This window comes from Pocillopora verrucosa, chromosome 11, assembly GCF_036669915.1.
Source record: "Pocillopora verrucosa isolate sample1 chromosome 11, ASM3666991v2, whole genome shotgun sequence".
NCBI classification, from domain to species: domain Eukaryota; kingdom Metazoa; phylum Cnidaria; class Anthozoa; order Scleractinia; family Pocilloporidae; genus Pocillopora; species Pocillopora verrucosa.
In genome coordinates this window covers 13,421,362-13,448,583 of record NC_089322.1, presented here as the reverse complement: position 1 = coordinate 13,448,583, position 27,222 = coordinate 13,421,362, and the positions used below count along the sequence as shown (strand labels likewise).

The window sequence follows — 27,222 nt, the reverse complement described above, 5'->3', positions numbered from 1 at the left end:
AAACTGCCAGTTATATATTTTAAATATACAAATATAGCCTTAGTATTATAAACTCGGATATCTGATATGATTTATGTACTAGATAGACTTTTGGCGACCTCCTTCGCACCCGGGTGAGACAGTTGACATGCAGGTGTCACCGGAAGAATTCATAAAGCTTACAAGATTGTTGACTCAAAATAAGATTCGTTACAAGGTACCAATATTCGACCTTCAAGCCGTTATGAACGGACAGAACGATGTGAACTACAAAAGATCATCTTGGCATAATACGTACCACACGTTTGATGAGGTAGATATCCTGCATATTTCTCAATTATGATTAAATCGTAAACCGATATGGCAAGGTCCAAAAAAACTTCAGAAAAGAAGAACGTAATTTTATTATATAAACTGTAGTGTTTTACAAAGAATTACAGCCCTGAGAAAAGCCACAACTGTACAAGTGTAAAACTACGATAATTTTTTTACGTGCGTTTAATATCGCCAATCAGCTGCTGACACGTCACTTACCTTTCACGCCTCTCTCTCAGGTTGATGAATGAATGGCCAACCAGGTCGAAACGTTGGGTCTATGAATTGTAACTTCTTCGGTTACATTCATTAAATCTGCAAACCAGAGTAGCATCAAACTATGTCTCATTCTCAATCCAATATCGTTTGACAAGTTTTCCTGTTTGAAAGGCTTATAGAGTTTATAATATTAAAAAAAACAGATGGTTGCTTGCAAAGATGAAATTCAGTTCTCTTCTCGTGTTTACTTCGATATCTCATTCGTTCACTGCGCTCACTCGTAATATCGAGTTGAACATTTAAAGAGAAATTCCATATCTAAGAGCCCCCATCTGTTATTTTCTCTGTTAAAAAAGACGATTAACCAAACAACTCTTCAGAATTATCTTAACAATCAGGCCTTCAAATGGTTTTTCGACAAGGGTCAAGTGAAATACTGATGACAAGAATGAAAAACCCATATGACCTTTATTCTCCCCTTGAACATGCAATTTTTTGAAAATGTCATTATTTTTGTTTTTCTCCCGGTCATAAAGATTGTATCCTGGATAAAAGCTACCAGTCAAAGCTCAAATATTGTACGCATGCACAGTCTTGGCAAATCATATGAGAACAGGGATCAATATATACTTCAGGTAAGTTTGATCAAGTGTAACAACAGATATGGTGGTTTTTCAGAAGAGTTTAAACATCGACCTTCTAACGGATAAAAGGCGTATCAAAACTTCAATTCAGTTAATATCTTCGATATTTTCTATTATCTAGATTCAAGCAAACCATCAAGTAATCAAGCCGCTGGTGTTAATAAATTGTGGAACACATGCTCGAGAGTGGATTTCTCCAGCCTCCTGTATCTACATCATTGATCAGGTAGGAAAAACTACGTTCTTTCATTCATAGAAATAAAGCCAGTTGCCATCATTCGATCATCATTGTCATGGAAACCGACTTAAAAACGAATTAAGGCGCAGGGTTTTAAAATTGTCAAATGTAATTGTTATGATGTCTTCCATATCTTAATACTTAACCCTCGAACTCCTAGAAGTGATTAACGTGCAACTTCTCCCTGAGATATCCATATATAGTCCAGCAAACAAGTGATGAGAATACTAAAACTAATCAGGTAAAAGTCGTTATCCTGATCTAAAAGCAAATTCTTGTAACTAATTTATGAGGAAATGTACACCAGCTGGAGGAGAGAATTAAAAATCAGATCTTGGGAGTTTAACGATTAAGAAAGTTTTTTTTTGCTTTCAAGTAAGAAGTCTTGAAACGTCAAAAACCATAATGTCTTTCGATCACGAAGCACTTAGTATCGCCAACTCAAATGCAAAATCAAGAAAATGTCACACACGCTCGTAAACATGCCACGCAACAGTTAATAAAGTTAGTATTTAAAGCCAGGCCACTTTTCAGATTGTTTCCCAGTACGGGAAGGACCCCAACGTGACAGCCTTGCTGGATAAAATAGACCTCGCCATTGTACCCGTATTTAATGTTGATGGCTACGTTTACACCTGGACTCAAGTGAGAACTTAACTTCCTCTTCTCTTTAATTTTGCTTTTAAAAGCGTTTGCTTTTAACTTAACTTTCTTTTCCTTTGGTAGAAGGAGATCAAACCATGTGGCAACCCATGGGCTATCATGCCTTTGTAGTTTAACTGTCGCACAATGGTCCGGTCCTGTTTTAAAAAAAAAATTTGGGAAAGTCATGCAGTGACTGGGTAATGTCAGTATGATAAAGCGTAATGGATTGTTGTAATTATAACCATTTTTTGATAAGTATGGGGCTTCGCTGTGTGCGCTGCGCATGCTTTGAGCTCCGCTATAAAATTACACTGACCGATAAGTCTTTCACCATACCTAACATTACAGGATCGTTTATGGCGAAAAAACCGAAGTCCCAACCACGGATCCTTGTGTTTTGGTACCGATTTGAACAGAAACTGGCAATTTAGTTGGGGAGGTAACAACGTTGAGATTCATTTCTACAACTGCTGCAAAGAATACATCAAGGATTGTTGGATCAATGTCAGTATCTGAGCGACTGCATAACTACCCCTCCCCTAACCCAATCTTAACCCTAACTTGTTCTTAGTTGACTGGTGTGGGGTTGGGGGAGGGGTAGGGGCCCAATTGCTCAGATACTATACTTACATATATCCGTTTATTATATAGATATCACCACTAAGAAAAATCTCTATATATTTCAATTTTGTTAAAAGTTTAATTTTCTCCCTGTCTTCTGTTTAATTTCGACTTGGGTGTTTTCACTACCATAGCAGTAATAGAAGAGACAATGATATAATGCATTGTCAGATAAATTTTGATGTGCGATCTTTCTTCTCCTTTTAGATCACGGGGCTTCTGAGAACCCTTGTTCATTTATTTATCAGGGTTCATCAGCCATGTCTGAGAAAGAGGTTCAGAACTTAGATCGCTTTTTGAAGTCTCACCTGAAGAGGCTTGCGGGATTCCTTGATGTTCACAGTTACAGTCAAATGTGGATGATTCCGTGGGGTTTTGCGAAGGAAAATATCAAAGATTACGATGAACTTGTGAGTTACAGTAATCCCTTCGCCAACCTTGTATACGATTACTCCGAAAGAGGGCTCCACCGTCTTTTCGTCCATTTCGTCATTTCGTTCAGCAGATGTACATAAGCATGAATCAGTTTTGTGACCTCGCTAGTTTTAATAATTTGGGCAACGAACTTAATTGGGGGGTACTTCCTAGCTTAAGGGGATGTACCATTGGATAAAATCGTATTTTCACCACAGGATTAATTATAATGTGATTACGTTTTTAATAGATTTACCAGAATGGGGTGGTACATTTTCGGGACTTTTGGGCCAAGAAAATTCTGGTAAGAAGGAATTAAAAATGGTAAGATTCACGGTTAAAAAGTGACTTAGTTGGGATCGCGAAAATTACATTTCCCCAAATGTGACCAATGTTGTTTATAATTGGCCTCAGAACAGACCATAATGGGCTAGGGGTTCTTAGAGACGGGTGGCACATACTCAGCAAAATTGACCCAAGTAACCCCCCGAACTCAATAAGTTCAGTTCCATGTATACTTCAGATTACGTACCAGAGCCTTGCAGACCCATTTTGTAATATGATTGGACTTGACTTGCAGATGCGTGTTGGGAAAGCCGCAGTGGATGTTATAAAGTCCATGGAATTTAGCACAACTTATGATTTGGGTCCCTCATCTAGACTGTTATGTAAGTTTAGCCCATAGGATTACAACAAAAGCTTCTGTAAAATATGTGTTATAATATCACAGAATTTAAAAGTAACACTGTGACGCTATACGTTAAAAGTAACCGGACTTAGTAGTGATAACATCAAGATTTGGTTCGTAAAAGGGCTGGTAAGAGGAGCGAGGGCAACAACATGACGGAGAATTTAATTGCGTTGGTAGCAAAAAATTGTAGAACGATGATAATAAGCCGCAGGAAACATTTTCTGTTTTCTAAACAGCTCATCAATTAAAGAAATCAATCTAAGATTAGAGCGCTAACGAAGTAGGGCGTTATGGTTTCCCAAAGATTTTTAACAAAGATTTTCAGGATATCATCACAAATGGTGTAAATTGTTACAAAGTAAATTGTTACAAAGTAAATTGGCCTCCAAAAAGAGTTTCTAAAGCTGACGTTTCGATTTTTCTTAGGGCTGATGCTCGAGACGTCAGTTTTAGGAGATATCTATGGTGGCCAATTTACGATATCAACTCCGTTTATAAAACTAAATTATCTTGTAAAACTACCTACCGACGCAGCAACAGTTTTTTGTTTAGGAACTTCCCCTCCTTTATCATAAAGTAGTCAGCCTTCTGTAACAAGTACTTTTTTTATCCTGTCTTTCTTTCACTCAGATATCAATTCCGGGAGCTTAACCGATTACGTCTATGGTGGCTTGAAAGTGAAATACTCATTTGCAGTTGAATTGCGAGATCAGGGAAAGTTTGGATTTGTCTTGCCAGCATCACAAATAGAACCTACTGCTAAGGAATTATTTGAAGGATTAAAGGCTATGGTCAGGAAAATGCACATTGGATAAGACGAAGAGGAATATTTCATTGGTAAAGTTACACACCGTGGGACGAATAATGGTAATCGAACTGAATAGAATGCATTTTGGTATGAAATCATATGCTTGGATTCAAAATTGAACAAGCACGCATTGAGAGTTCGATTTGAAATCACTTGTGTGTTTTTAAACCAAAATTGCACGGAAGGAAGTTCAATCACCATTTTATTACATCCATTTTGTAATCGCAAAATTTAATCGCCTCTATGATTCATTTTTTTGTTTTAGAAAAAAAGGAAAATTATTGGGAACAAAAGTTGCAAAATTTACCATCAAATATGACTTCTTTGTCTTTCATTTTCCTACAATTTGATTGGTTACTTTAAACAAGCCTTGAAATCTGATTGGTTTTTTAGTTTTTGTGTCCCTTTCTCTTCGGCTGGGAAATAGATGCGATTTAGAGCAAAGAATAGTGCGATTCGTGGATGAATCGCACTGCTGAGAACAAATCAGATTGCAGGGATCACCAGTGATTTCAAAATGGATTTAATAAAGGGAGTAGCTACTACCCCTCCTTATTCCTCTCAGAAGTAGGACGGTAAACATTCGCGCTGTATCATCAAACGATGGCGTCCTGATTAGTCTTCTTTCTCAAAGACTGACGGGAAAACTTATACCTTCGAGATACATATTTAACCGCAGTAAAAAGACGTATATGATTGAAAACTGTAACAGTAACTTTAATATTGATCCATTATTATATTACCCGTTATAACAACATATTTACACATTATTAATGTAACATGTCATGATCCATGTTTTCATACTAAGGCAATAAGTTGACCTCTAAGAATATTTCTGTGAATATCCGTGGTCCTACAATAATTCCCTAATTCCTTCTTGTGTTCGATAGTCCTACAAAATATTGACAAACGACTTGGCTTCAAACTTAGTAGTTCCAGAAATGTTTTTAATTTTTCAATTCCAAATAAAGTTGTCTTGTCTTGCGCATTGCGTATTTCCAGTTAAGTAACTCTGTATATCCAACGAGGACGACTATCTTCCTCGTGTCCAATATCATCAATTAACTTCCTTGTCTGTCTATTTTACATAATTGAGATCTTAAGATATAGTGGTGTGTAGACACACATCTGCTGAGTCATGCTGCTGCAGTCCTCACACTGCAGAGTGAAAAATAACGCGAATTAGCAATCACTAAATTGCTGTAACTCACATTTTTTTTGCATAATCTTCCAAGCTATCTGAATATTCTTTTATCACTGGTCCTCACATATTTCGGTAGATTACTTATGACTGAGAAGTTTGTAGTTGAGTGACGAGAGTAATCCAGGAGTACTTTGGTTTTGCTTTACTTCGATAAGTAATTGGTCCAGAAAGCTCGCGCTACTTTCTCAATCAATCAGATTCAAAACTAAAACCAATCGCACCTTAGTCGCCTTCATTTTCCCGCGCTTAAGGAAGTTTGCTTTTTTCCCGAATTCGAGTTTCAGTGGCTCCTCGTGTTGTTATGGTTGGCTGTGACAATTACATTGGTTTTGGTTTTTACGACAGTCACTTAAAGGGAGCTCTAATTGTGCGTAGAACAAAACGTGATCAAATGGGCCTTTTACAGGCAATTTCTTCTTCCTCTAGGTTTTTTTCAACTGCCTTACAGTCCTCATTTTGAATCCACAAGTCTAACACACGTATACGAGTCTTTGAAAAAACAAAAAAGAGTTATTTGATTTTTAGCCGAAAAGGTCTCCCGTAGTTCTTGCGGAGAGGGAGTTTAAGGGTCGTTTAACTAAGAGAGAATTTCTCCTTAAAATATCAATACAGTATCAAGGAGTAACGTAGAATTTATTTGTTAAATTGACGGTTTGTAAGAAACGTCAAGTAAGCTTACCATCACATCCATATAACTCAAGCCTCAAACAAATAGCGTTTTCCCATGTCCTTGGATTGACACGAATGTATCGCGTAACAAGAGGTTTGTCTAACAAGTTATGATGAACTGTGAAAGAATCGTTGTTGGCTTTAAATATCTATAACAAAATCAAAGAGAGAACTTTGAAGGGGAGTAATTTTTTAGTTGCAGGGGTCTAACGCTAGAAAATGTATGAATAACCAAGTTCGAAGTCCGTACTATAAGTTTCGGACCGATTTGTTTTCCCGCGGCCATATATAGTCCGGGCGGAAAAAACAAGGTCCCGTTACTTACAGTGAGGACCGAGAAAACGAGGTTGCTAAGACACATATTATATCTCTGGGTTCAAATAGAGAGGAAAGATTTTAAGTTAACCAAACCTATAAATTTAGCAGGCTGTGAAATGTATCACGGCCCGCTAAATTGACCCGGCAATCATAGCGCACGTACTAACTGAGAGATAAAATGAATGAAATTAAGATGTGCAATAACTTCACCTTCTCCTTTCCATGACTCTCATACTGTTTCCATTTTTTTCCATCATCACTATAAAGTAATGCATAAGTCTTCACATGTCTGTCCTTACTACCAATCTCCCCTTGGGTGGCAAGTTTTGTTATTTCTGTTTTTCTTGACAAATCCACCTGCAGATATTGATTTTCATCGACTTTTGGTGGACACCAGGCGTCAGTTGATGAAAAGTTCTTCAGCATACTAGAGGCTGCAATCTCTCCATCGTCAAACTCGCCTGATTGAATCCCAAGTGCTTCAAAACAGCCTGTTGAGTAGTAGTAACAGATCATGAAAGTATTCAAAACAAAGAAAGATGTTAAATTAACTTGTAGCGAGTCTCTTTGCTTGGTTAAAGTGGCAGAGTATCCTATTAGTAATACGAGTAACCTACGACCAGGGCCTCATTGTCAGCTTTGCAAGACGTGCGTTTCTCTTCCCGCGTGGAGATTTGAGACGAGTCGGATAAAGGTTCACAGCTACTCCACTGACCTCTAACCGGCTCGCGCGGCTCAAAGCCACATAATTCCTTGCAGACGAAGAAACGCTCGCACCGAAAACTCCAATAATGATGGACTGCTCGCAGGCTACGATACGGGTGTCGGTGCCTCGACTTCTCTCCGTCATTTTCTCTCTCCCTCTCCACTTATTTTTTTTCATTGTGTGGTACTGCATACATATAGCAACAAAATTTAAATTAATCGGTTTGATTCGCCTTACCATTATCTCCTTCTTCGCCAAATGTCAAAACAAAGCAGAGAAAACCAATCAAAAGGATTGGTGAGGGTCGGTGGCAGACCATGCCTGGAATGTAAGACATACGTCAATGAAGCTGTTTAAAGTAATAATAATAATAATGATGATTATGATGATATGATGATAATGTAACACTGACTACAGTATCACAATAATAAAAATGGCAATTTAGCTCAGGATATCGGCGAAGTGGCTCTCCTTGCCCATTGTCTGCAGGTCGAATTGAAATCTTGAATGTTTGTTTCATGGAGAGAGGAAGACCGTAGGACTTGGATATAAAACCTCGGACGGACGGGGACGGGGACCAACAACGAACTCGACCTACATGTGACGACAGAATTGGGAATCGAACCCAAGCCATAGCGAGACGAGGGCGCGCTCTTATCAAAATATCTACCGTCCATTTACCAATAAAATGAAATAGCGGGATCATGGCCAGTTAGCCAATAGGACAAAGGATTAGAACAAGCTTTTGCAAAAGTTTCAAAGGCTGCTCGATTTAGAGGAATCCAGGTTCGATACAGTAAAATTCTACTACGACTCCAGTAGTTCTTGTCGGGACAAAACTGGGTCTTCTTACGATGTTTAGCGACCTCTTTTGGGTGGAATCTTCTGTTGGTGCTATATCAATCATTTGTAAATTTTTCCTGAAAGCCCTGGATTCATAGTAGAATTTGACTGGGCATCTTAACTTTGATTGACTGAACAAACCTGGAATGTAACAAACTTCTATCCTTCCAGAAAAAAAGAGTTCGTTGTTTGAGAAGAGATTTGTCTTCGTAAGGACACCGTACTCACTGACCGCGAAACGTTATCATTGCAGACTAATGACATAACTGAGTTTTGTCGCCGTGGCCTTGGCAAAACAAGTGTGCGAATATAAATACAGTGGAAACAAAGTGATCTTATTGCAGGATCACTGGCTTCTTGCATGTTTGATTTGATATCTTCCACGAAGCGCATGAACTTTCTGTCTTTGCCCACAGGTGTGAGTTGGTCTGACAAAACATATCATTTATAATTCATGCATTGTTGTTCAGTCTACTTAGCTTAGGTCTGCAACGCTCACCATCGTAATTATTACCAGAATTACTTTTTTTTACGCTGACGGAAATGATTTCCGCAGGCCGGTATAATGAAAAAAGAGAGGTATATTGAAGACAGTTCAGCTGATGTAATCCCTTATAGAAAATACTAAAACAGTGGATAGCGTCGAAGGCGCGTTCTGATTGGCCATTTAACACTGAATATCCTTTATTAATTAACCTCCGAGCAACTCGCACGGGATTTGCGCCTGAAAATATTGTAATCGTTGCAGAAATAAATAAGTGAAAATAATTTCATTTTGTACCGTAATATCTTTAGTATATACTGAAACAGCTATTCACCTCGGTGTCTGTGATCAGCGGTCTCTTATCACATCCACTTCAGTGAACAGTGATATATAATATTGTTCATGGCTGTGAACAACACGTGCCGAAACATGAAGCTCCTTGATTGGCTGCCCTATTAAGTTTCATTAACCCTGTAATCTTGTCCGTAATACTACAAATAAGGAATTACTTGTAGTAATATCTGATTACTGGTTTAACATCATAATTGTCAACAACATAGAAACTGTCGTGAGACTCTAAAATGCTTTATTGGTCGCAAATTTTGAATTAAAGTCAAGACAAGCGAATGCTCACTGATTCGGTGTAAAGCACTCTCATAGAAAATCTCGCCAAGCTCAGTTCGCCGCCCAAATACTCATTTTCATATTCTGCCATCGACAAATGCATTTCTGATGGTGGCTGAGCGCAATTATGGTGTAATCCTACATCTGACACCGTGACTGTTTTCGACACAGAAGTCAGGGTTCATTTTGATTCACTAGAGAGTATATGTTTTGTGATCGTTATGGCCACGCAATTGACTAAGAAGTCGATGAAAATACTTAAATTTCCTGTCTAGTCGAGACACACTGCCTCTGATATCGTTAAGCTTCTTACTGAGTTCAAAATAATTAAATCGAACTTATATCTGACTCGGTAACAACACGGGAAAACGGTTCAATCGAAGGTTTTTTCTGTGTTTATGTGGAAAATAATTAGGGTAAGTCCCTTTTAATCTCCGTTTTAATATCACATTTACGATCGATTCTTACCTTCCTTTCTGCCCCAATTCTGTTTTTTTCTTAAGTTGAAATCAAATATATTAAACAGTAAAGAAAACTGTAAAAGGGTCTTACCTAAACTGCTTCACTAGAGTCCAAAATCATTCAACAGAAACGTCCCACTTCAAGTTTAAACGCCGGGTAACTAAAACCAAAGATGGATAGCTCGTTGGAAGAAGCACATTAAAGATTTACACCGAACTGTGTTATGAGCGGATTTCGTGATTTATTTTCCTTACCGCCCGTTCGACTCAATGACAACATAAGAGGTAATCTATTGTTCACATATACTCTGAACTGGTGGCGCATTGTTCAATTGTGAAATACCTGCTGTTCTTGAACCTCGCTTGGCGCTCTCTGTGTGGCAAGAGGTGAATCACGCTGAAACCCTAGGGTAACTAAACGGTTGTTTATCAGCAAAACACAGGATCACTTGAGGTTATTTGAAGGGAAGGGAGTCTCGACAGTTATTTGAAGGTGTTCAAAACATCGGAACTACCATACGTAAAACACGTACATATGAGTACGCCATGTCATGAGGCGCAAAAGCTCAGGCATAGCTGCAGCTTTCAAAAGCGAATCATAATAGGGTTTGTAAAGCTGGCCCTTCGAATGTTCCCCCATCGTCAGAGCAAATAACGAAGGACTAACGCTCGAGAAGTGGGCTTCAGAAACTTTTCACGATGGCCAATTTACATTTAAAATCAACTCAGCTGACAAAACCAAATTCTCTTGTTATATCCTCAACTGACGCACCACCACAGTTTCGTTAGAAATTTACACCCTTTCTTGATTTGTCGGATTACAGAACAGTTAGACCCAAGGTCATTAGCTGGTGAAGCATAATTTAAGCTCAAGGCAGAACATAGGTAGTAATGTGCTCGGGGGAATCCGATTACTCAAACAAAAATAAAGGATTATGGACTAGAAACAAGCTCAGACAAAAAGATCCACGAAATAAAACATCGGATTTATAAATACAAATTGAACATTCACTTATTTACAATTTTAGAAACAACCCTCTGTTCTCTAACGGCTTGCAGAAAGTTATATGCAGTCGAAACTTTTCCATCTGCATCCTTAGTGACTACATCGTGATACAATTGATAGAACTTAAGTATTCTTATTAATACTCTCAATTCTCAGTTCTTGTTCTGGCCAGAAGGGGTAGCGGAGGGTTTCCTCTCAAGATCTTCTCATGCACGGAGCCTAGCCTCGCTTGTATTTCTGCTGTTACAAATCCTTGCCTTTACTAGTAAGCAGTACTTTCCAGCTCGTCATTTTCTTGTTATTTGCTTGAGGAACCTCGTGCGAACCTCGTGATCTTGCCTGCAAAGTATCACCACGAGCACGTGCACCACGAGACACACGCATTCCCAGCGCATGCGTAGCCTTCATTTTGGCTTCCATTTCCAAGATGAATTTCGGAAAAAGGCTTCTTTCGTCGTAACGCATTTGAAGATCTATAGAATTCAATAAAGGAAGTGTGAGGGTAGTAAACTGAAAATTGGGCTGTGATATTTCATTCTTTTTTGCAACTTGACCGTAATATGACAAGTCTAATTTCAAAAATAAGGGGAAAAAATACTTACTGTCAGTAACACTTGGTAATGTAGGTACAGTGGTATCTGCGCTTTGACGTTTCCCAGCTGAGCTTTCACTGAAATACTTTTCTGGATGAGCAACAAAGTCTGGCTTATGAATGACACCAACATCCTGAAGGTCTGACGTCTCTAAAGACTGGAAAATAAGGTACAAAAAGCATCATTATCAATTGTTTGATGATGAAGTTGTAGCTGTTGTTCGGCTTCACATTTTGCCCGTCATTTTCTCTTGAAACATTTCAAATCGTTCCGGTATGTTTGCACTAAATAATATAATACTTCATTCTTTGCTGTGAATTCCGATGCTTCATAAAATCGCGAGAAAGGCCGCTAAAATAATGTCCTATTAGCATATGCGATGGTTTTAAGACTTCTCTTTTACAGGTCAAGCTTTCCTGTTATGAAAACACAGTTACAAAGTGGCACCGGTAGAATTGAAGCAGAGAATTACATATCATTTCAAAAACCTCTCTTTTTATTATGAACCTTTCAAAGAACATACCGCATAGGGTCCGGCTGGAGCCTGTCCTGTCTTCTCCCAGTTCAGATATGGAAGATCAGGGATGACTTGAGGCTGTCGTCTTTCTCGTTTATCGATTCTCTTCTCTTGATAGGCCTTGCCTAAACAAATAATAGCACAATGTGTATTCAATCAACATGTTTTTGGTTACTCAGAGCTCAGCACTCTATTAAAGAGATTAAAAATTTAGGTGCCAAAACCAAATTTGAAGATCGATTGAGTCTCTATAAAAAAAAAAATATTAACACATTTCTCATAGCCTGTCAGTAGGCTCTCAGCCCTGCTCAACGCGTGCATCTCCGTCCGCGGGAAGTTTGGGTGAGGAGACGGGGTGAGGTTTGCTGAGGGGTCTGGCACTAGTAACTTGAAATGAAGGGAAGGGAAGCACTGGAAATGAGGGGCCCTCATCATGTGGGCCCCTCATTTGCAGTGCTAAACTCCATGCCGACCTTCGTTGCTCATGGCGTCGTAATTTCCCCTAGACGAAGAAACACTCGCGCAAAAGCACTAATACTACTAACCTGATCGCAAGCTATTTTTTCGATTGATTTTACTTTTTTGGATTTCATAAGAGAACACGATCAATTAGTAATGCATTCATGGTTGAGTCCAGAAGCCACAAGATTCTGACTGATTTTCGGTTTTCGAGTTTCGTTGTACAACAACCAAGAATGTGTCTCAGTGAAATAAAAAGGTGAGAAGTTTAAGGTAAGAACTGAAGTTAGAATGACAGCTTACCTAATATGGTTTGTTCCCAAGTAGAAACTCTAAACTCTGCGTCGAAGCCTTCATCAGCGAAAAGTTGTACATCATCTGTTTTGCCTTCCTCTTCAGCTGGCTCGTCTTTGTCGGTGTTATCGGACTCCGCCTGTTTCAAATGCAGAGCTCCATAAATTTGACATGTTTACTTTATTGACAAATTTAAAACATGAAGCTTCCAGTAGGCTATGTCCTCAAATGTTCTCACTTCTTTAAGAAAACATATAAACAAATACATTAGAGACCTTTCGCTCTTTTGCGTGTTACTACAAGTGTAAAGGGAAAAAGGTACAACGTTCATCTTTTCTAACTTATTCAAAAGGGTCACACTCTTGAAAATTCAATTGGTTAAATAAAAAGACAACAATTCAAATGCATCATGACAAGTTCCATTAAGCCGAGGACGACTTCGGAGCTGGCGAATCACAAACCTGTTCAGCCTGTTTTGCTTGCTCAGCTTCTCGTTCTTCTATGGAGATTGGCTCAATCTTCCAATGTTCTTCCTGACGGTAAGACAGGCATAACAAATAAAATAAGTAGTACATAAGGCGAATGGCCTTCTTTACAATACTGTGCAGCATACCTGATATCAATACATGCAAAACTAAAGAATTCTAACTCACACAAGTTATATTGTGTATGCGCTATAGATAAAAGCTTGTCTTGTTCATGGAAAACTTGTTTAGCCTGCGCAGCTCGCAGTTTTGCGAGCGATATGAAGCGTTGAAGGGCGAAGCCGAGAGAGACGAAGGACGAAATGATAGAGAAACGCTGCTCGATTCGCGGCTACAACGACGTTTCTTTTTTTGTCTTGAGTGCCCAAATATAATATCGGAAAAAAAGCTTCCTTTGCAGAGCTTAAGGTAAAAATTATTACACCTAAAACGATCGTATAGTACCACCAATGTCAATATATCTCTATTGCACTGAGAGAGCTTGAAAACAAGGGTTTAAGAAAAGTCCCACCTGCCCGAATATTCCAATATGGCGACCTTCCACATCCCACAATGCAACAGCGCAGTCACTGGACGCTGTAAGCACCAGCAGTCTCTCTGAGCGAGTAAATAGTTGGATGCTGTTGATGGTGTCCGTGTGAGGTTGGAACTGTTTGAGGAGGGCTGCAATGGGGTAGGTAAGAAATAAGATTTTTAAGACTTGTGAGATCACATTCTCCGGCCTGTTGTCTAGTTACCTGTCGGAAAACGATTGTTGAAAAACGCTTTGTTGCAACAAAACCTCAAAAATAAAGATTAACTTACGTGGTGTGCTGTCATTCTCAGTCACAGAAGCGATACAATACTCTGATATGTCCCAGACTTTAATGACTCCATCTGCGTCACCAGTTACCAAGTAAGAGTTTGTTTCATCTACAGTCATCGTTAGAAATCCAGCTGAAGAGATGATTAATAAAAAAGACTAGTTAGTCTTGCTTATTCTTTGAAAAAAAATGGTCACCGATGTTTTTCCTGCGCATCAGAGCTCGGAGGCATAATAAGCAACTATTGGATAAGGTTGAGCATGATGTGAATTAATCGACTTAAGGGATTTTTCATGGTGAGTCTAATGTACAATAAAATAATTTATCAAGCTTGGAAACGTCAATCATGACGATATAACTGGATGATTACCGTTTTCATGAGCTAAAAACTGGCCGACACACAACGACTTATGTGTATTCCAAAATCGGACCTGCCGTAAAATAACAAAATGAAAATTATTACTTTTCACAACTGTTATGATACTTGTAAACAATGCTGCACTGTTGCGGCAACAAATTACATGCCGTAACGTTAAATGTTTGGTAAGGAATGCTTCAAATAGCAAATAGCGAAAATAGGTCAGAGGTACCTCAGTATAGTTAAGCCTGAGCCGATGAGGACCGAGATTTTATATAACTGTTATAGCTGTGACGCAGCTCTTGACTCTATTCCGTCTCTAATAGCATTTCTTACAGTTCAGCATATTTTTCTAGTTGTGTGTTATGTTTTTGCCATAATAAACAAAAATAAACGACTCAGAACATAAACTCTATTATCACTTTGAAGGGCTTTGATTTGAGAAAATAAAATAGTCTGAACAATTACACGAGTAGGCAAGCGGGCCAAAATCTTCATTTTAGCCCGAAAAAGCGCCACAATGCCCAATGAACAAAGTAATAACAATCATGGTTTCAATGGGAAAAGTTATCTCTAAACAGACTTACCCAGCCACTAGCGTTACACGACACTAAATTTGCTCCAACACTTGACGCAGACATCGGTCTTTCATTGAGGAATATGAGTTTAGTGACAGCATAACCAAAGTCATCCTGATGAGACCAACCAGAATCAATTAGTTAATGTCCAACACACAAAAGACTAGTTAATGTACATAGGATACCTTTGTCAACATTACCATGGTATGTTTTTTTCTCGTCTAGGAGCATTTAGTACAGTGCAAAGAACATACTTGTAAGCCCTCATTATTGACGCTGTAATACCTACGCCCCCCCTCCCTTTTCGGAAGATCTGAGACGAGTCGGGGAGAGGTTAACCAGAAGCCTGGTACTAAAATCAGGCTAGACCCAAACAGACCTCTCGTTCACTCGCATTGTTCAAGGCTCCATAATTTCCCGCGGTCGGTTATCATTAGAGAAAATCTTCGCTCCACCTACAATATGACTAAAGACAATTTTACATTGTACCTGCTCGCTCGGTGGCCGCTCAGACGTTACAGAAGTCGCTGAGGTTAAACGATTCTGTGTTAGAGGCGGCTTTAATGACGTCTCTGCTTCCACTGATCGCTGAAGAGGACTGGTAAGGTCCATCTATGAAAGGAACAAATACTCACAAATACTCAACACGTACAGTGATGTACTCTAACGTTATTGGACAGGGAATGTGACATCACATTAATCAAACAATTGATTGGTCAATCAGGCTAGCACTCAATCAATCAATCGATTGATAAGTCAATCATTCAGATAGTGGTTGGTTTAGCAGTAGGTCAGTCAGTGAGTCAGTTAATCATTCACCCATCAGACACTCAGCCAGTCAGTCAGTGGGTCTATCAGTTTGTTGGTCGGTCGGAGAGAAACCCAGACACCAACACAGACAAAAAAAAAGACAAAAAATGAAGAGCCAGCTAATTTCGATTTTAACCCTTGACACCCTAGATCAGTGTGTATATTCTCCATATTGTTTCCTATACCTTTTCTAAGTGGTTGACAAGGAGAATTTGTTCAACAATCACGAGCTTCTTTAGTTGCTGATCATTTCCTTTATTCTCGTGACCTTTAAATGTGATTCAGGGGTGATATTATAAGGAGAAATTGGATGCTGGTCACTATAAAGAGCCAAATGGTTAAATAAATGGATGGCATATGTACCGTTTTTCTCGCTCTTCTGGAAGACCGAGTAGTTTTCCTTTTAGTGTGCGTAGAAAGATGTCTGAAAGCTTGCTCTGAATTCAAATTCCAGAGTACAATTTCACCATCATAGCTTGCTGTGGCCAGTGTTGTTGGAGCACAAAACGCTTCGGACAAAACATCATCTTGGTGTTCCTGAGGAAAAATATGAACTTTAAGGTTATTTGTCAGAACGCATCGATCTCCAAATGTCCAGTGCTTTCAAATATAGGTGAAAGAGGTTTGCATGTTCTGTGTTTGTTATCACTTGTAGAAAATGAACTAATTACCAGTCTTCCTTTCCACTCTGAGGGGTAGACATAGAAAGAGTTCAGCTGATTGTCTCTGAAGACAGAGATGGTCCTGTAACAAGAGAACAGTTTTGGTTTAAACGTAACTGGACCTAAGCTGCTTCAGAGTACTTAAAATGAAACGAAAAACCCGAACATCTTCAGTCCAATGACGTAAGATAAGCAACCAAGTGGGCTCAAAGTACTAGAGTGATTTCCACAGCATCCAGGATGTGCTAGCGTGATTTCCACAGCATCCACCCGTCAGACCTGTGGGTTTTTTTTTTCACTAGTCTGACATCAAAACTTTTTAAACCTCATAATCAGGATCCATTATGGTTCTCCTCAAAATCAAGTATTTCAAATTTACTTGTCTTTGAATATTTTTTTTGCTTGTTCAGGCTCTAGTATACATATTCTTTTTCTGTGCTTTCTGAATCGAAGTTTTGGACTCCCCCCCTATAAGAAATCCTTACTACCCTGATTTATCTAAAGCCAGATTTTATGTACATAAAACAAGCCTTGGTTGTGCAAAGACTGGATAATGCTATCAAGTGGATAAACCCCTTTCCAGTAGATAAGCTCTTGCAAAACATAAACCGTTATCCTCTGGATAGCGGTTTACCCAGTGGATAGCATTATCCAGTCTTAAACAAACCAAGGTGTGGCCTTTTTCCCCTACCTGTCCCACCCAACCACAATAATGATCCTCTTTAAACAAAGCACTTGACTGATCTCTGCTGGATCTCCATTCCCAGCCATTAAAATATGGTGACAATGGCCATTGAAATCCCAGATCTGAAAGAAAAATTAAGACAACATATTGATTAAATAAATGAATGGTATAAAGATATCATTGAATCATTACAAGATCATAGACATATCAAGCTCTCCCCTCTGCATTTATGCATATACACTTAATTAACCCTCTCCCAATCAGGCTTTTCATCTACATTAATGAATGAGTAAATGAATAAAATGAACGAATGAATGAATGAAAGAATAACAGAGTGTTCAAAAATCCCAACTACCCACAGGCAAACCAGTTGGCTGTATACAAAGCAAACCCAAGGAGTTGAACTCGGGGAAACCAAGAATAAATCCAGAGAGTAGCAGTTTAGAGGGCTTGAACCTGGGGCCACCAGAGTACAAGTCCAGCACCCTTACCACTCCGTACTTACATACTGCCTTGATCTAACTTTGGGGACATCAATCAACTCAGTCGAAAAGAAGGGATTAAGAGTTTTCCTGATACAGATTTTCTCCTCAATGCATCAAAAAAGAAAGCCATCAACAACTGAGTTATACCTTAACTGTACCATCAGCACTTGCTGTGAAAAGTCTGGTCTCTGTAGCATCCTGAGCCAAGGTGGTGATTTCTGAGTTACCATGTGCATTGGCAAACTAAAAGAAAAAAAAAAAATTTTACCACAAGAAAGGTTGGAAGAAATGAAAACACCATGACATCCAATCAAGATGTTATTCAAGCAAAGCAATGATCCCACAGGTGACCTGCAATTGAAGCAGCTGCAGAAAAGAAGCCTTAAAGAATAAAGGCTTTGACAGGATGCAACCTTGTGTTTCCTAGATACTAGTTGGACACAACTACTATGAGAACTACTTTTGTTAAATGCTGGTTAATCAACCTTGGGATTGACAACTGCAATATGCAATGAAGAGCTCCTCTTACTTGTTTGACTTTCTGTCCAGTTTCTATCATCCACATGGTGATAACAGATCCTGTACATGCACTGACCACCTACATAATAGAAAGAGTTGCTTAGTTTATAAATAAGAACCATTAAAAAAAAAAGACTGGGCCCTTAATTTTGAAAAAATAAAATAATTTGTCAACAAAAATGACAGTTTTTGGTTTGTGAATTCACAGATTCATGTACCTGGTTAAACTTGCTGTTGTAAATGGCAGCAGTGACTGGATGTTCATGGCTCATGATTCTGTCTTTAACTTCAGGCTTCATCACCATCAGGGTCAGCTAACAGGTCAGAAAAAAGGGAAATTTTTTTAGAAAAGTTTTTTTTTAATATAATACTTTCAGCAGCCAAACTGTAGGCTTTGGGAAAACAAAAAGAAGAAAAAAATGTTGCTGTTGATGGCAGCTTAATGCTTAAAATAAGCCACCTTACCTCCTGTAGAAATGGGAAACCTAATAAAACTGTTTTAACATACACAAAGCTTTGATAAATAGTTTCTAGTTACTTAAAAATGCAGTTTATCTAATTTACCTGCTGATTAAAAGCTGTGAATAGTTTGCTGTGTTCTTCATCATAATACATTGTGATAGACACTGTAATGAAATGAATTATATAATTTATATCAATTAGCTGGTGAATTTAGCATCCTAAGGAACTTCAGATACAATTGGTTTGGCACACATTAATGTACTACTATTACCTAAAAGGGGTTCAATGAGAGTTTTATCTCTCCCCACAGATATTAAAAATAAATTACATGTACTAACTGGCAAATTAATTATAAATTACATGTAAAAACTGGCATGGTCTATTCATGTCATAGTTTGACTGAATCATTCATTTTTTTGGGAAATATGGAGACTTCTTAGCCTTTTGCTCCACTACCTGATTTAATTACAGTTTGAGTGAAATAATTTACTTAGTAGCAATACAATGAAAACTAGAATCAAGTTGGAGGTTTATTAGATCAGAATATACATGTAGAAAGACTACGAACTGTATGGAGATATACTGATTGTGAGGAGGTCATTTCTGTCTCATGAATGTAACACAACTTTCAAGTACCCAATAGCAAACCTCATCCAATAGGGAAATATATTTTGATGGTAAGCTACCATTTGGTTTGCCTTGCAAATTACAAACTACTTTTAAATTTCAATGACATATCTGTTGTTAATATGAGAAATGCAAGTCTGTTACCTTCTGATGGACCTTTGGGAAACATTCCTGATAGACGCTGAAGACAAACTTGAAGGTGGGTGTCCCAGATCCGGAGAACCTGATTCATACCGGAAAAAGAACATGTCAGTTGAAGTACTCAGAAATGCCCTTTTGAAAAAATTTTCTTTTATACCCACTATATAAGACACTCAATGAGAACTTCATTAATTGTCTTGAAAAATGAATCTGTCCAATGATGTTGTTATGAACTAAAAAATTTTACGATGAAATTTAGTGGCACTGAGTTACATGAATTGATGTACTGATCACTTGACTGCTATATAATACCTGTAAGTTCAACAGATAGCTTAACAACACAACAACATCGAGTAGATAAAATGAGTGATAGCTTACTTTGTCTTTTGACAAGCTGATGAGCTGGCCTCTTGTCTCAATGAATCTCACTGAAATAACACTTTGCATATGACCTCTGAGAACCTGGAAACACAACATCACAAAAAATTAAGGCAAAGAGGTAATACTATACCACAAAACAATTGAGAATTCACACAACAAAAGAAAGACAGACATAAAGGGTATTTCTACAATATGGTGGCTCTTCCTCTTGCCATCAATAATACAGGTATTCACATTTTTAGATAAAATTGTCTGTTGAAGTTATCTGTTATCCTGGACCATTTTGCTACTTGGCCACATGACCCAGTAATTAGCAATCCAAAACACAACCTAAAGAAACTTTACCCCAACTGGTTTGGAGATGACATAAGGATTCCATAGGCACACATGATGATTGACTCCTGCTGTGGCTAAAAAAGGATAAGAGAATCCTTATAAACAGATTGTACCTAAGATAGGAACTTTGAAAAATGACTGAGATTGATGGAGTTATGTTGTGTGAAATATTTTGAGCAAACTTCAACACAGGAATGAAGTAAGTGGTCAGTAAAAAAAACAAACAAGAAAAGCAACACCGGTAAAAGAAAATGAATAAGAATGGGAATTGTTGAGATTGGGTACAGATTAACAGGGAATATATAAAAGTCAACCTTAAAAATTATTTGTAGATAAGGGTTTCAAAATGCACAAACAACGAAGGAAAGTTCTCTAATATAACTTTAGCAGTAAGCTTAGGTGTTTGTGTCATTCCAAGTGAATAGTAAAAGTACAGGAGCATTTTAACATTTTGAAATAAGGAATTTTTTTTATTATCATTCAAAAACAAAGTGTGTACTACATGAAATCAAGAAAGAGACAAAACCTCACCAATCAAGTTGATTCTTTCACTGTAGTCAAATGCATTCACACCTTGAGGGATCTTAAACTGTGTTCTATTAAAGGGAAATGAAATGATCAATTATGGCTTGTAACAATGTGTGATCTGACATTTTACAACACAAGTGATCTTCAAATAATTTTCTTGTCTTTTTAAGTGTTAATCATGACAGGATGGAAATCGAGTGCACTGTAAGTATCTCTCATTGTTCCTTATAAATCCTTGGAAAACTTTTCTAAGGATTTGTGAAGAACAACAGGAGATAGTTACAGTGCAATTGGTTTCTTTCCTGTCATTTGTCAGACACTCACGTTCTCATATTCATTTTGGATTTTTCTATCCATCCAAGCACTAGAGAGTTCTTGTAGTTGGTGGCACATGATATGAAGCAGTCCAAATGAGCTGAGTACATCACTGTAACGACAAGAAAACTGAGTTACATTTAACAGGTTCAATGTCCATTCTGTAAGTCCCAGAGTGACCAATTAAGTTTTTTCCACTCAGATTTATTGCCTAATCACAAAGCCCATAGGCCAGAAATCCAAGTGAAAAAAACAAGGTTCTGCTAACTACAGTAGCAACAAAGAGAATGAGGTTAGTAGATATTTTTTAATATTTCTACATGGAAATTGAGGGGAAAGATTTTAATTTGGGCAAACTTTTGGATTGAGGGGGCTGTACAGTGAAATACAGCCTGTTTAATCAACCATTCCTGACAACAGTCATATTAATACTAACTGAGAGATGCACATCAGTCATTCTACATGTCTTTTTCTGGTCATAACTTGACTGTTGTTTGGTTGCTTGCAGTTTCCATTCATTCAATAGTTTTATTGCTTACTGTTTTCCTCAGGGCCTCTAGTTTCCTTCAACTTACCTTGTCTTGCCCACTCTGTGTGTCCCTGATGCTTCACAAATCTTGCATTCTTGTAGTGACCTCTATTTACATCATTAATATTCACATTCAAACAAACATCTGCAAAAAATTGGTAGCAGACATAGAGAAAGTACATCAAGATTTCTGTAACATGCTGTAATATTGTAGTATGTGTAACTACCAAAGAGAAATGCCAGAGGCTAAACATACTGCAGGTATCAATCAGCGAAATTTGAAATTGCCACTTGCCCTTTGATCCCTAAGAGTGACTAGAATCTTATTTCTCTTCACAATATCACCCCTAAATCACACATTACAGTCATGAGAATATCAGAAATGATCACATACACAAGAAGTGCTGCAATGTTAAACAAATTCTCCTTGCCAGTATCTTAGGAATTGTTTGGAGAACAATATGGAGAATATACATGCTTATCAATGAGAGGGTAATAAAGATTAATAACTCTTTCTGGTCAGCTACTTGTCTGGGAACACAAAGGAGAAAAATTCAGCCATCATTCTAAGCAGAAGTTACTTGCAGACTACGTCAACACTTCATCAAACAGGAAAATGCTCCACCTTGTTTACTTCCTGCTGGTTGTGATGGTCGATCAAACAAAGCCATTGTTGCTGCTGAAAACAGCAGTGCATTAACCTGGCCATGAACATCTCCATAAACAAGAATTGCTTCATTCGTTTTGTATGGGTTACTCCTGTTAACAACAAAATTATGATTGAAATTAATAATCAACCCATTGTGTACACCAGGTTTGCTATTCATGTGGTATGTAATTTAGCCCTTTAACTTCCAGATCAAATTTGTAATTCTCCTTACTGTCAACAGTAGAATTCTTATAATGTTAGTTCAGAGAATCTAGTATTGGATCAACTAATTATCCCCAAATTGTATTGATATTATATTGTAAGGAGAAATTCTGTCTTGGTCACTCATGGGAGTTAAAGGGTTAAAGACAATTCTTCATAACAAAATGTAAACATAAAATTTCAAATAAAATTACTTCCAATCATTTGAAATAAATTGAGATTACTGGTAACTGTAAGACACAAGTACTTTTATTAAAAATTAGCTGAGTTAAAGTTAACTTTTATTTATAAATTAGCTGACATACCAGTAATCCATACACAAAGGTGTATGTTCCAGGCCTTGTATTCTGAACTGGCAGTTGAATTCTGATTTGGAACTTAAGTCATAAATGGCTGAAAAAATGACCAGGGGAATTGTTGAACTTCACAATTTACTTTCATCATAAATTGGAGCAATTGATAGCTATGGCAGATATACATTCAAGTATATTTGATAAAGTGATGTCTCTCAAAGGTCTTTTCTATCCATGTGCATCATTCATTTGGCAGTGATAAGCTCAGAAACTGTGGTGTTGCTTCAATGGAGGATGTTACAAGATAAGTTTGGTTTCATCAACTGAGTTGATAAATGTAAACTGCAGTGGTCCATAATTAGAGCAAAAGCTCATGATCAGGCTTACACAACTTGACGAATAATATGATCACATAAATACACATATCTTATTGATAAGGAAAAAGTGTTCATTTACTACTACTGACTATTATGATGCAACATCATGATTCCATTGACCATTGACAAGCCTGTCTAGCTCAGATATTGAGATACACCCAAGTTCTATCAGTGATTATTTATGATGTGTCAGTATTATAATTTATTGTGTTATGATTCAGCATCATCAGACAGAAATACATGAATTGTATACTGGCTGTGTTGCACTGATTTGATATTCACTTATCTTACCAATTTCTTTACTTGTAAGAGCAAGTGCCAGTTTGTAAATATTTTGCATTGGTATAAAGTCTGTCACCCACAGATCTCTTTGTTTTACTTCATCTTGATCAGTTTGGACCTAGCAATAAATTGATATTGATTATATGACTCTATGAATTTTTTTAAAATTTTTCAGCATAAATTAATTATATCCAAAAGGGAGGAGTTCATGACATAAGACAGTAAAAGTTGCATGTCCCTTGAACAAAATTAAAGGAAAATATAAAAGAGGAGCTCTTGGAACCCTCCTTACCTGTACAGTTCTTAATGGCTTCATGTTCTGTGCCCAAAGGGATATTACTCCTTCCTGTAAAATTATAGAAGACAAAAAAAATGTCAATTAAATGATTGACAGCCAGATCACTACTTCTAGAATTTCTGGTAAGTGAATTGGTAGCCATGAAAGTGTTTGTGGAGACTTACTGAGACAAGTGAAAGAGGTACACTATGAGTTGCACATATACACAGTTCATCTGGTAGTAGTACATGCTTGGTTTCAGTATTGCATACCTTCTATTAATCAGGTTCAAGGTTCCTACTGTAACTTACAGACCAAGCTTCTTCCACACGGATATAGGGCCCAAGCATGAAGCACATGGGCCATAAATCTGAGCGGAAAAAAACCAGGTTTTGTAACTTACAGCACAGACTGTACAATATTTATCATATCTCTAGGTTACCATCTGGTAACCAAAACAAACTTTTAAATTTAGCAGGCTGTACAGTAAATGTGTCCCACCAAATTGACCAATCATAGCATATACACTGACTTATAAATATAATAAATATTAAAAGAACATTAGTACCATTACACCAGTATTTAAAAGTAAAGACCAGGATGCACTGTGCATCAGTGAAACTGAAAATTAGTGATTGAATAAGAATTGAAAGGAACTGACAATTCTTTCCCTTTAATGTACTTGTTGGCAGAGAAATATGTATTTGCTCTTTGTAGAAGACAACAGTTGCTTACCTTACTAACTACAATGTATCTTGATGGATTCATCAATGGAGATATTCTAATAACGGGTTCCTTGTGAGGACTGGAATGTTGAAAATAAAATACATTTTTTCTCTTAAAATAATATACATTATACATCTTAAGGATACATCTAAAGGTCCACAATCAAAAAAACTACGGAATTTTGTGTTGTAAAGTCAGTGTGTTGTTTCACAAAATTAAGAAAGCTGCTCTGTAACAAAAATTTTAACAAAAATTTAAAAACTTTCAACCTTGTAATATTCCTGAGTTCTCGCCATTGTGGAACCTGTTAAAATCAAGAAAGGCAAAGACAAAGTTAAGGGCTAAACTGAAATTTTGGAAACAGAAGCTTTTGTTATACCGTCCAGTAATTTTTAGTGGCTATTTTTTCCTATCTGAGGCAAAAGAAACACTTGTAACTGAAAAAGAACTTTATTGCAAAGATTTCACATCCTAGAAATTCTCTGAAGGAGAACTCTTTGCAAAAGATAAAATTAATTATATCTCAAAAAGGCTTAATATACCTACTTTCAAAGCCAATAGCTTTTCCTGGCCTCACCTGGATTATTAAACCTGATTGCTTATCAATAGACAATACCCAGTTTACTTAAATCCAATGATTCCAATTTATACTGAGATCATAACTCCCTTGTCTGACCTCAGTTGCTCCTCAAGTAATTTTTCATTGGCCATATTCAGCAGATTTATCCACACGAAGGTTTCTGAGTACACAGGGTCTAGCCAGTTTGGGCCACCAAAAGGAAAGCCATGATAATACCAGGATTAAAGGCATGCTAGCTGGTAAAGCATCCCAACCCAGGTCATGAAATCACTACCTTTGGAGAGATAGAAGTCTTTGGGGTGTGTGGAGTGGAACCTGACACTACCCGAACTCTGAGCCAGGAGAAGGTAAAATTAGTTCCAGTGAACGAGGAGTTCAAGTTTACCAGACAAGTTTGAGTTAAAGACTGAAAAAATGGATTCAAATCCAGGGAAAATCATATTTTGTTTGAGAGAGAGCAAAGTTTTGTAAACCAAGTTAGATCAGTTAGCAGGATTCTACAGTATGTATACAGAAGAATAAAAACAAGCTCCTTACCTGTGTAGTTTTCATCCTATCATCTTTTTCATAGTATTCTAGCAGCATATGAGAGCAAAATTTGTCCCAGTCAACATAACCTTCCTTTCCCACATCAACTTTGTTAAACAGATCTTCATATTCTTCTCTTGAACCTTTGTTGAGCACAATGGAGAGAATTTCACAGAACTGATTCACATCCAGGCTGAGTTCACGTTCGTGGCCTGATTGGTTTATCTAAAGTAATCACAAAAATTAGAGTCCAGGTTTTGCAATTATTTGTGCTTCTGGGCCATGCTGTTTACAGGGTGGAAAAAAATCCTACCCAGTTGATAAGTGCTCAAAAAATGTACTGTACTAACCACCAAATAGACATATCCACCCTTTAGAAAACTAGAGTCTGGATTTCAGGCTATGCATCAGAAACTGATAGACTTTGGATATGGAGAGTTATAAAAAAATACAATTTTGCACGTACAAAGCATTATTCTACTATTTCATATGATATAACAAAATAACCCGTACCATGAAAGCATCCTGGACTGCTTTCAAGTCGTGCATTGTCAGCCTGTTGACCAGTTTATAACCACCATTGAATGTTGTCATCTTTGGATCAATTTTCCTGTGTAAGAGTATACAATAAATTTATATTGTTATCAATAAAGTAGATAATTATACATACTAACTTCACTTAAATTGTAAGGTTGTATCTTTTATACATATTATATGGATGAATATAAAATAAACTGAACAATGCACCTATTTTAACACGGTCTTACTTATGATCTATCGAAGGACAGTCCCCTAAATGACATTACCAATAACAAAATTTTTCTTTTTTTATCAGTCATACAAGACAAATAGATTCTATGCTGCCGTGGGTTTAACGGTAGTATATCAAAGAAGACGTCAAAATGTGGTAAGAACATCAGTGAAACACTCAGCTGCACCTCGTGAGCTACTTTTTTGTTTTCACCACAATTTGACAGCATCAGTGATCGATTACAAAACAGACGCACAGCACCATTGAATCTATCTGTAAATAAATGCAGTGGATATACAGACAATCGAAGAATTTCACTTGAAATTTAAGGTTATTTTATCGCACATATATAGGTATCATATGGAAAAATCGAATAAATTTAGACTGGAGCTTAATTAAATCTAAATAGCATTCGTGCAACCTTCTAATTTGGCTTCGATAAATCTCCCGATGCAGTCGATACTTATTTACTACACGAAAAAAGAAAAAATTAGTTATCCTTTAAGGCATCTGTGTGAACAAGTCAATTGGAAATAAAGAGGAAAATATCTGTCAAAATTCTAATGCAAACAGATTACATTGTAAATCGATCTGCAGTTGTGCTTTTGGTGTCAAAACTCTCTGGAAGGTTGTACATAAATTTGAACTTATTGTGCAAACCTTTCATTGTTCCCTTCCTGAGTTTGCTCGCCATTTGTTAAAGCGACGGATGAATCTTCTCCTCTGGGTGATTTCGACATGATCTCGAAAATTCAAGGGCAGATAACATTGGTGATCTTTCGATCAATTCTCGCCGCCATATTCTATCAACAAGAAATCACAAGAAACCATAGCAATCACAACTAGTGCCAGTCCAAATCGGTGATCTGTCCTGTTGGTCGTTTCCAGTGTCCCGTCGGTCACGTCAGCCAGGCACCAAGTTGAGTTGAGTAGCCTGAAAAATGCTACAACTCCTATTATTCGCACCAAAAACTGATCGCCAATCGTTGATAATACAATAAAAATAACTAAAGTATTGATAGTCATAATTATTTTTAATATCGCTAGAAGTTACATGAAGAATTTGTGTGCTAACTGAGTC

The 27,222-nt window shown here is 37.4% G+C and overlaps 3 protein-coding genes across 4 annotated transcripts; 1 reads left to right on the top strand and 2 right to left on the bottom strand.

Moving 5' to 3' along the window:
• The first annotated feature begins 217 nt into the window (after positions 1 to 217).
• On the top strand, positions 218 to 4,581 carry LOC131794501 (carboxypeptidase A4-like). Its single transcript, XM_059112017.2, has 8 exons — positions 218 to 292; positions 1,050 to 1,148; positions 1,279 to 1,383; positions 1,930 to 2,040; positions 2,389 to 2,479; positions 2,869 to 3,071; positions 3,656 to 3,743; positions 4,397 to 4,581. The coding sequence occupies exons 1-8, from the start codon at positions 224 to 226 to the stop codon at positions 4,579 to 4,581; spliced, it is 951 nt and encodes a 316-aa protein (XP_058968000.2). The 5' UTR covers positions 218 to 223.
• A 686-nt stretch (positions 4,582 to 5,267) lies between these two features.
• On the bottom strand, positions 5,268 to 10,681 carry LOC131794577 (lactadherin). Of its 2 annotated transcripts, none has more exons than XM_059112099.2 (5): positions 9,975 to 10,681; positions 7,709 to 7,792; positions 6,976 to 7,256; positions 6,458 to 6,596; positions 5,268 to 5,732 (listed from the first exon to the last, which is right to left on the bottom strand). In XM_059112099.2, exons 2-5 carry the CDS (start codon positions 7,788 to 7,790, stop codon positions 5,728 to 5,730), a joined length of 507 nt encoding a protein of 168 aa, XP_058968082.2. In that variant the 5' UTR covers positions 7,791 to 7,792; positions 9,975 to 10,681; the 3' UTR covers positions 5,268 to 5,727. The 2 variants fall into 2 exon arrangements, with proteins under 2 accessions (XP_058968082.2, XP_058968083.2); XM_059112100.2 differs by lacking the exon at positions 9,975 to 10,681 and adding an exon at positions 8,456 to 8,577.
• A 155-nt stretch (positions 10,682 to 10,836) lies between these two features.
• LOC131794547 (cilia- and flagella-associated protein 337) lies at positions 10,837 to 26,992 on the bottom strand. The gene is made up of 32 exons (XM_059112067.2): positions 26,802 to 26,992; positions 25,904 to 26,000; positions 25,400 to 25,615; positions 24,552 to 24,586; positions 24,292 to 24,361; positions 23,572 to 23,625; positions 23,289 to 23,397; positions 22,633 to 22,720; positions 22,082 to 22,215; positions 21,503 to 21,601; positions 20,937 to 21,039; positions 20,616 to 20,680; positions 20,094 to 20,158; positions 19,746 to 19,829; positions 19,371 to 19,449; positions 18,702 to 18,763; positions 18,356 to 18,451; positions 18,148 to 18,216; positions 17,766 to 17,861; positions 17,140 to 17,255; positions 16,458 to 16,530; positions 16,150 to 16,323; positions 15,466 to 15,588; positions 14,986 to 15,090; positions 14,411 to 14,471; positions 14,042 to 14,173; positions 13,749 to 13,900; positions 13,214 to 13,285; positions 12,762 to 12,891; positions 12,006 to 12,124; positions 11,492 to 11,639; positions 10,837 to 11,362 (listed from the first exon to the last, which is right to left on the bottom strand). The coding sequence occupies exons 1-32, from the start codon at positions 26,879 to 26,881 to the stop codon at positions 11,133 to 11,135; spliced, it is 3,336 nt and encodes a 1,111-aa protein (XP_058968050.1). The 5' UTR covers positions 26,882 to 26,992; the 3' UTR covers positions 10,837 to 11,132.
• Between the last annotated feature and the right edge of the window lie 230 nt (positions 26,993 to 27,222).